Source organism: Carassius gibelio, chromosome A10 (assembly GCF_023724105.1).
Source record: "Carassius gibelio isolate Cgi1373 ecotype wild population from Czech Republic chromosome A10, carGib1.2-hapl.c, whole genome shotgun sequence".
Taxonomy (NCBI): Eukaryota; Metazoa; Chordata; class Actinopteri; order Cypriniformes; family Cyprinidae; genus Carassius; species Carassius gibelio.
In genome coordinates, this window is record NC_068380.1 from 12,179,959 (window position 1) to 12,189,035 (window position 9,077).

General features: G+C 37.9%; 2 protein-coding genes across 3 annotated transcripts in view; one reads left to right on the plus strand and one right to left on the minus strand.

Annotated features, from left to right (window-relative positions):
• The window catches only part of LOC128021667 (MAP3K7 C-terminal-like protein), a 7,159-nt gene extending 5,841 nt beyond the window's left edge, over positions 1–1,318 (minus strand). The window contains exons 1-2 of the mRNA XM_052608980.1: positions 1,124–1,318; positions 582–663 (exon numbers count right to left, since the gene is read on the minus strand). Coding sequence (XP_052464940.1) covers positions 582–657 — 76 coding nt within the window. The 5' untranslated portion in view covers positions 658–663; positions 1,124–1,318. The remainder of the gene's footprint in view (positions 1–581; positions 664–1,123) is intronic.
• A 2,119-nt stretch (positions 1,319–3,437) lies between these two features.
• LOC128021192 (T-complex protein 1 subunit theta-like) lies at positions 3,438–9,060 on the plus strand. 2 transcript variants are annotated; one of them, XM_052608218.1, is made up of 16 exons: positions 3,438–3,606; positions 4,536–4,626; positions 4,710–4,789; positions 4,911–5,060; positions 5,344–5,524; positions 5,626–5,687; positions 5,786–5,923; positions 6,060–6,238; positions 6,369–6,435; positions 6,543–6,630; positions 7,339–7,454; positions 7,534–7,605; positions 7,684–7,848; positions 7,945–8,064; positions 8,184–8,316; positions 8,817–9,060. In XM_052608218.1, the coding sequence occupies exons 1-15, from the start codon at positions 3,547–3,549 to the stop codon at positions 8,289–8,291; spliced, it is 1,677 nt and encodes a 558-aa protein (XP_052464178.1). In that variant the 5' UTR covers positions 3,438–3,546; the 3' UTR covers positions 8,292–8,316; positions 8,817–9,060. The 2 variants fall into 2 exon arrangements, with proteins under 2 accessions (XP_052464178.1, XP_052464179.1); XM_052608219.1 differs by lacking the exon at positions 8,184–8,316.
• Positions 9,061–9,077: the final 17 nt, after the last annotated feature.

The following is a 9,077-nucleotide window of genomic DNA, read 5'->3' on the forward strand; positions in this document are numbered from 1 at the left end:
AGAGAAGAGAAGAAAAGAAAAGAGAAGGATGGAATTATTGGAAGGAGTGCTGAGTGTAGCATGTTTATGTGTAGGACTCTATTTATGCTCCACTTTTGGGAAAAAGAAAAAGCAGGGCAATGTTTCTGCAAAGCGTGAAGTATTAAATGCTTTTAAATTTAGGCCAGTGTTCTAAAAGCAAATGAGTGAATCATGCAGCACTGAGGTATTAAAACAGAAACCTGATGCTGCAATGCCCAGGCAGCAGCTGCCATCAAAGCATTTGCCCGAATAGCTGTAAAACACTTTGACAGCGCTGTTGACTTTGTGGCTAGGTGTATTTTGTTTTTAAGATGCCAGAGATCAACTAAAATAGAGAGGGCACCTGTTTCTTTGTTAAGGATGGTAAAAGCTGAATTGATCCCACATGAGAGGCTTTAGGTGGGTTTTGCTTGTTGCCATTTTGGTAGAAGTCATGCATCGTACGGACCGTGCGGAGCGGGGGAACACAACTCTATTTTAGTCTCTCGATCACAGTGTCTTTGTTACAAGCGTGTAAACTCCTAAAATAATAATCTACTTATCCTTACAAGATGTGTTACCTGAGGTTTCGTCGAGACTGAAAGCGATTTGTACTTCAGGTTTATCTGCAGACACTCGTCTAGTTGAGGTGATCATTTATTCCTAGGAAAAGAACAGATCTGGATTAAATGGGTGGATTTTATGCTTTAGATGTAAGAGATCAGCAGCCTTTCAGGGGTCATGAATAGGTTTCATCATGTGCCCAAAGTTGCATCAGGGATTAAACAATTGGAGAAAATTCCCTTTGCAGCCAGCAAATGAGATCATACTTCTGTATCAGCTGCACAGTGTTTCTTAGTGTTGAAATGAGTTGTGAAATCATATTTGTGTATGTTTATAGTAATATTATATGTATACTTACTATACTTTATTAGTTTTTTTTTTTTTTTACTGAACATTACAGAAGACACAACCCCAATGTAAGTGTCACAAAAAAGGCTACAACTTGTTAAAAAGGCTATAAAGTGTTGGTTACTGTTACTTTACTTTGTTAAAGCAAAAAGCATAATTTGATAGGTGTAATTTGTTACATATGATTAGATGAGACAGTAAAACCCCTTACCTGACAATAAAAACTTATTCGCAGAAAACTGTCAGTTAAAATTTAGATTCTCAAGCCTCAAGAGTTGCTCAGCAAAAGACACAGAGCTGTAGAAACTCCATTGAGAATCCTGTCGATCTTCTTTCCTGTTTATACTGTAAAAAGTCTCGTAGTCTTCGTAGTGTACACTGAGAAGCCAAATGCAGGTTCACAAACACAGCCAAAGTAATAGTTCTTCACCAGGAGGCTGTCAGAGTGGCACTGTGATTCTCTTTGTGCCAGCCAGACTCCACAATTAAATGGCTCCGATGGCATGACTTTACGCTAGAACAATGTCTATCTCTCCAATCAGCTTTGAGTCATCCATACATTCAAGAGAACAATGCAAAGCTTTGGTTTTTGAAGTTGTTTTGTGCTTTCTTTACAAGATGATTCAGGGTTGTGGTTTGTGTTACAAATCACACTGTTAGGTTTCTTTTATTGCAAAATAATAATCATTAGTGCAAGCATTCCGAGCTGTGTACATCAAATTGATTGCAAAAGAAATACACACAGAAAAAAACTTAAAATACATTAAAAAAAATATATAAAAATATATATATATAAAAATATATATATATATATATATATATATATAAAGATATTTAAAATAATGTAGACTAAATAAAAGATTTATAAACAATAGAATAATAAATCAATACAGTAGAATAAATTACTATATTCATTTGTCTCAAACTAGTTTTAACAATTAATTTGATTGTTGATTATTTAAAGTTATATTAATATTTAACAACATACATAAGGTATATCAAAATAGTTGTACATTTAAATGTATTTACTGAATTTAAAATAAGAAATTGCTTTTCAATTAAAAGTATATTTAAACACACATTGAATAATGAATAAATACATATAAATTATTTTATTTATATAGAATAAAATAAAATGTTATTTGATGAATATCTTTGTTCCTCTTTTGTAGGTCACTGGATAAAAGCATCAGCTAAATGTATAATATATATATGTGTGTGTGTGTGTGTGTGTGTGTGTGTGTGTGTGTGTGTGTGTGTGTGTGTGTGTGTGTGTGTGTGTGTAATTTATAAATTAATTTGACTAAGGAAAAACTGATTAAGTACTCATAAATAAATAAATAAATATTACAGTTTGTCTCAGTCACTTTGGTACATTTCTCAGATCAGAATTGAAATTCTCAAAACTACCTGTTCAATTCTCACATCATTGTGTCACTTGTGCACATCAAAAAAGCAGTTTCTCATTTCTTTGAACAAGTTGCAAATGCTTTGGTACATCCATGCAAATGATTATGTACAATTCTCTGTTGTTTCCTACATTATCAGTTGCTAATGTCATGTTGCTCAAAATGTATTATATAGTTTTCTGTGCAATAGTCTTACCCCCCAAAACATTGGGTCTTTAGTTCATCGTATAAGTCATTAAATGCAAAATGGTTAATCTAGTTGTCATAAACTGCCAAGCACACTTTTTTATTTATTTTTTTACACATTATTATTAGACTTTTTGTCAATTTGGCATGAATTGTGCAAGTGAATCTTGACTAATGAAGAGAATGTAGATGATAAACCAATGATAAACCATTTCTCTGAAATAGCTATCTCATGAATCTTCAGTTAGAAAGCTTATACTGTATAGACAGAGGACAACACAAGAGTTACACATTCTGACAATTGACTTATTTTCATCTTTGTGCCCATATTTCTTTTTCCTTTTCTATATCACAATGACATTGTAAAGGTTTTTTTTTTTTTTTTTGGCCAGACCACTAGTAAAAGTGTAACTGGGAATTCAATCCAGTCTCTTTCAGTCAATACCTCACATACAGTAATGTGTAAATGTGTACTTTTGAAATGTTTATATGGCATACATAAGCATATGGCATACTGTTCAATACAGTAACTGTCATCCAAAATGTTGCTATAGTTTACATCAGAGCATCCCTCCAGAGTAAACTGTTATATTGACAACATGACTAAACAATTTGACTGTCTTATCCGTAAACTATGACACAAGGACTTGTCATTCTGATGGCACTGACATGTTCATTGACACAGATATTTGCTTTTGAGAGATGAATTAAGGATTTTGAGTAAGAGAGTGGCTTTTGCAAGAAATCCATGTTGTTTTGCTATTTGTACGAGTTGTTTTGAGAAATGCACTTACTGTTTTGCAAATTGTGAGTTTGATTCGAGAAATGTACCAAAGCGACTGAGAAAAACTGTAATAGAGCTTTTCTGTAATTGGGTGGGGATCAATCGACTCAATCGGCGCTCTACTCTCTCGCCTGTCTGGACCAGTAATCCGTGTTTCTGCTCTCTGCAGCAGCGCCTGTTCTTTCATAGCTGCATGCTTCTCGTGCGCTGCAGCCTCATCCAGCATCAGTCCAATATCTCTCTTATCTGGTCAAAATGGCACTTCACGTCCCCAAAGCTCCGGGATTTGCTCAGATGTTAAAGGATGGTGCGAAGGTAGGGCTGTTGAAGCATTGTTCTGCTCGTGCTGTGGTGTTTTTTAGAGCGCACACAGTGACTCTACATAGAGGTTTCTAGAACACGGGCCTCATCCCGTCCGACTAACGTTAAGTTACTAGTAAAAGCAACAAGCACTACAGCTGAAGAATAATATGTTGTACGAAGCCATTACCATTAGGTCTAAATTAAATCTGTCTAGGGTTTGACAGTGATTGGATTTGATTAGAATGAATGAAAGAAAAACGTTAGCATGTTAGCTGAAGACCCCTCCATCACTCACACTGTTGGAAATCTAGAAAGGAACTAGGAAGTTGATTTTGGTAAACTGTAACGTTAGAGTCCCAGCTATTTAAATGTACTGTTTTATTTAACGTCTGTAAAAATAATATGACTAATTGAACAATCAAGAATAGAGTTTCCCATAAAAGGGCAGTTCCCCATTCGTACTTTTTTTTAATTTTTATTCCCAATTAATTAATTTTGTAACGGTTCTCAATTTGAAGCATTTTAGATTTAAAAAAATAGATATTCATTCTCATAGCTCTGACAAATGCAGTTTTGATAAACCTCATTGTATCAGCAAATAACATTACTACTACTCCTGGTTCTTTCTGGTTGATCTAATCCAATGTATTATTACTGTGTGTGTGTGTGTGTGTGTGTGTGTGTGTGTGTATACACTAGTAACGGTGTCTGATTCTGCATGATGTATATATGCAAAATTGTCTCAGTTTATTATATTGTGGAAATGCATGCTTAAACGGCTGGTCACTCGTTGCCTAGTATTTAATTTTGAAAAATATTTTTCAACAACCATGTTACACAATTTTTAATATTTAAGCCACTAACCAGCCACAAATGTTTTACGTTTTCAAAATATAAAAGTGACTTTTGTCTTATGTTTGCCATTTGTTTTCCACAATCAGCACTATTCGGGTCTTGAGGAGGCTGTTTACAGGAACATCCAGGCATGCAAAGAACTGGCACAGACCACAAGAACTGCATACGGACCCAATGGTGAGGCTTTTTTGTCCGCTATGATATATTAGGCCTTTTTAGTGACATCACTGGACTTCACGTGATCACTTAATTCTGTACAGGCATGAACAAAATGGTCATCAACCACTTGGAGAAACTCTTTGTCACAAATGATGCTGCCACCATTCTCAGAGAGCTGGAGGTAGATAATAGCAATTGTGATAAAAACATGAATGAATGCCTATCATTTGGAAAAATATGTCTCTCTTTCTTTATTTAGTTTTGAACGTCTCTCTTTTTCTCTTTTCTTTCCTTCCCTCAAGGTTCAGCACCCGGCAGCCAAAATGATCGTGATGGCATCCCACATGCAAGAGCAGGAAGTAGGCGATGGCACAAACTTTGTGCTTGTGTTTGCTGGTGCTCTGCTGGAGCTTGCAGAGGAGCTGCTGAGAATGGGCCTGTCTGTTTCAGAGGTCAGTAATTTACGCCACTTATGCAGTATGCCACTGTCAGGAAAGAGGTTTGCAATGTATGGTTATATCTATATCTAAAAACCAAAGTTTTCTTTGGACCCAAAGTTTGGTTTCCCATGCTACAACTAAGCATTTAATTAGCATTTCATTATGTATCAGACCCGAGTGCAATATGAGGGTTAAATTGTATGATTAATTAATGTTGAGACCTGCTATATAAATGATTTGCCTTATGAATGACATATTTTCCTGAGCTGTTGATGATGTTAATTGTTTCTCCCAGGTGATTGAGGGCTATGAGATGGCATGTAAGAAAGCTCTGGAGATTCTCCCCGATTGCGTCTGTACGTCTGCCAAGAACCTGCATGATCTGGATGAGGTCACAGCCATGATCCGCTCGGCCATCATGAGCAAACAGTACGGCAATGAGGACTTCCTGGCCAACCTTATCGCACAGGCCTGTGGTAAGGCATGACTGCTTCTATGTACTCCGGGAAAATTCAGTTTCATTTTGTGATGAGGTCTCATTTGAATAATGTTATTCTTATTATTACTTATTTTTCAGTCTCTATCTTCCCCGAGTCCGGCAATTTCAACGTCGATAATGTCAGAGTGTGCAAAATTTTGGTAAGTACAAAGTGACATTGAATTTCGGCTTTGTTTTAAATGAAATGAATGCGTGTCTGTGGGTCAGTTTCAGTTCTTTATTTCTCTTTCTTTTGTAGGGCTGTGGACTGAACTCTTCTACGATGCTTCATGGGATGGTATTTAAGAAAGAGACTGAAGGAAACATCACATCAGTGAAAGACGCAAAGATAGCAGTGTTCTCCTGTCCGTTTGACTGCATGGTTACTGAAACAAAGGTAGGGAAATGCTCAGTGAATTGGATTAAATGTGTCTATGGGTTGAAATAGTATTTCCTTTGTGTTATGTAAAAAAACGTTCTCCTTTGCTTTTTTGGACTGTCTTCCTTCAATTTTTCTTTTTGATGTTTTGTAGGGAACAGTACTTATAAAGAATGCAGAGGAGCTCGTGAATTTCAGTAAAGGAGAAGAGGACCTGATGGAGGCCCAGGTGAAGTCTATCGCTGATTCAGGGGCCAGTGTGGTTGTGACTGGGGGCAAAGTTGCTGATATGGCCCTTCATTACGCCAACAAGTACAAGCTCATGGTGGTGAGGTATGACAGAGGCAGATCCCTTCTTTTTTTTGTCTTTGTACTGTTTGATTTTTCAGTGTTTTTTATGTGTTGGCTTGTTAAATGAGAGTAAAAGTGACACATCTGATATTTATGAATGCTGTTCACCCAGGTTGAATTCAAAGTGGGACCTCAGAAGACTATGCAAAACTGTGGGAGCCACAGCATTGCCCAGACTGGTGAGTTTTTTTAGAGTTTTACTAGTGGCACTTTGTGAGTTGGTGACAAGCTAGATGACATCATTATGTTGTGTTGTTTTTTTTGTTTTTTTTCTCTGGGTAAACAGACTCCCCCGACCCCAGAAGAGATGGGACACTGTAACGGTGTGTATCTGTCCGAGGTTGGAGATACGCAGGTTGTGGTATTTAAACATGGTAAGGAAAATTTAACACATTACTCATGTATGTTTTCATGTGCATAAAATATGTATCTACACCACTGTTCAAAAGTTTGGGGCCAGTAAGATTCCAAGAAATGTTTAAAAAATAAATGAACAATTATTTTCAGTAACGATGCACTAAAGTAATCAAAAGTGACAATAAAGAGAAAAAGCATCAAATCAGAAAATTCTGAAAATTTAAAATTCAGCTTTGCAATCACTGGAATAAATTAAATTTCCAAATACAATTAAATTGAAAACAGTTGTCTGTAACCATGAAAATTATTTTGAAGTCGTGGCCTAGTGGTTAGAGAGTTTGACTCCTAACCCTAGGGTTGTGGGTTCGAATCTCGGGCCGGCAATACCACAACTGAGGTGCCCTTGAGCAAGGCACCGAACCCCCAACTTCTCCCCGGGTGCTGCAGCATAAATGGCTGCCCACTGCTCTGAGAGTGTGTGTGTGTGTGTGTGTGTGTGTGTGCCCACTTTGGGTTGGGTTAAATGCAGAGCACGAATTCTGAGTATGGGTCACCAAACTTGGCTGAATGTCACATCACTTTCACTTTTTCACTTTCACTTTTTTATTTTGTTAATATCTTACCAACATATCATGTAGATAGATGTCTTTGTGCCTTTTTTCTTGATGCTGTCTGGCAGTGATGTATCCAGACAGCTCATGGCATCTCAATCCTTTTATTTCTAGATAAAGAGGATGGGTCCATCTCTACTTTAGTAATTCGTGGGTCCACAGACAACCTGATGGATGACATTGAGCGTGCCATCGACGATGGAGTTAACACCTTTAAAGTCCTTGTCAGGGTAAGCTACTTTAAAACTCCACCCCAAAAACACTTTTAAATCATGACAATCATGACCAAACAGAACCATTTCCCCTCAGGATGCACGTCTTTGTCCGGGTGCCGGTGCCACTGAAATTGAGCTGGCGAAACACATCACCTCCTATGGAGAAGTAAGAAAATCAATCCAATTGCATTTTGCTGTTGGCGCAACCTGAACAGTGTAAATAATTTGAGCATGTCCTCTAAAGACTTGCCCAGGCCTGGAGCAGTACGCCATCAAGAAGTACGCAGAGGCATTTGAAGTACTGCCTCGTGCTCTGGCAGAAAACTGTGGTGTCAAGGGCAATGAGCTGATCTCCAAACTCTATGCCGCCCATCACGAGGGCAACAAGAACTCTGGCTTTGATATTGAGGTGAGGGAAAAGGAGGCAGCAGACCTGAAAGAAGGACCCTAAATCATGCATTTTTGGGTGTAATTGATGACTAAGTATTTGTTTTAAACCATTCAGGGAGAGGGTCCTGCAGTGAGGGACATGATGGAGGCTGGTATCCTCGATCCATACCTGGTCAAGCACTGGGGCATCAAACTGGCCACAAATGCAGCCATTACTGTCCTCCGTGTGGATCAGGTTAGCTCTTCACTTTTCAATTCTGTATCATTCAGTTTCTTATTCTGTCCATATTTAGGAGTATAGGTGCTTTGTTAGCCGCCTCCTTTCTGTTTTATAATGTGATGTGTATATGCCAGATCATTATGGCAAAGCCAGCAGGGGGACCCAAAGCCCCCAAACAGCAAGGACACTGGGACAAAGACGGTTGGGACGAGGAACCAGACAAATTTGATACACATCATTGATAAGAAATCCTAAATCATTGCAAAGGTGCACAAAAACACGCCACTGTTTGGAGTGCCTAACCCCTGGAGGAACTGGGTTGCATGAACACTGTGTGGAAATTCACCACGAATGAGTCTAGCCTGTCGTTACCTCACAATAACCTAATAAACCATACATCAATGGACAGCTTATTTATTCAGCTTTCAGATGCTGTATAAATCTAAATTTTGAAAAATTCACACTTCAGACTAAGGTTTTGTGGTCCAATGTCATGAATATTCATTCTGATGGTTTTGATACTTTTCAATTAGAGGTAATGAGTATGATGGTTGTCTCCTAAACCTACTATGTTTAAGATCTCGTTTTCTTCACAAGCTCACTAATTTATTTAATTCTGACGGTTTGCATGTCATTTGTGTTTTTGCCACAATTTACTTGCATGCCGCATGCATTAAAAGCACTTTTTCCTCACAGATATTGCACTGCACACAACTGCCTGTCTTTTACTCTGTAAGTGTCTGATAAAGTGTGCTTCTCTCCCACAGATTATAATGGCCAAGCCGGCTGGTGGACCCAAAGCTCCACAAGGAAAGAAGGACTGGGATGAGGATGAATGATATCACTAACCTGTGTGTCTCACCGTCTTAGCTTTTCAAGTGTTGTGTATTTAATATCTAGCCCCATTCTTCTTGTATTTGTTTTTTTTTTTTTTAAGGAGAAGCCATCCACTTTAACAATGAGTGGCTCTGAGCTGTTATTCTGGTCCCAATAAAGGCACTTGAGCTGTCAGCATCTTTGTGATTTAT

What these genes read in the sequence shown, in the direction of transcription:
- LOC128021192 (XM_052608218.1), top strand. Translation starts at nt 3,547, where the DNA reads ATGGCACTTCACGTCCCCAAAGCTCCGGGATTTGCTCAGATGTTAAAG. An exon ending in TGTTAAAGGATGGTGCGAAG is followed by an intron (nt 3,607 to 4,535) that starts GTAGGGCTGTTG and finishes TTCCACAATCAG; the next exon opens with CACTATTCGGGTCTTGAGGA. An exon ending in GCATGGTTACTGAAACAAAG is followed by an intron (nt 5,924 to 6,059) that starts GTAGGGAAATGC and finishes GATGTTTTGTAG; the next exon opens with GGAACAGTACTTATAAAGAA.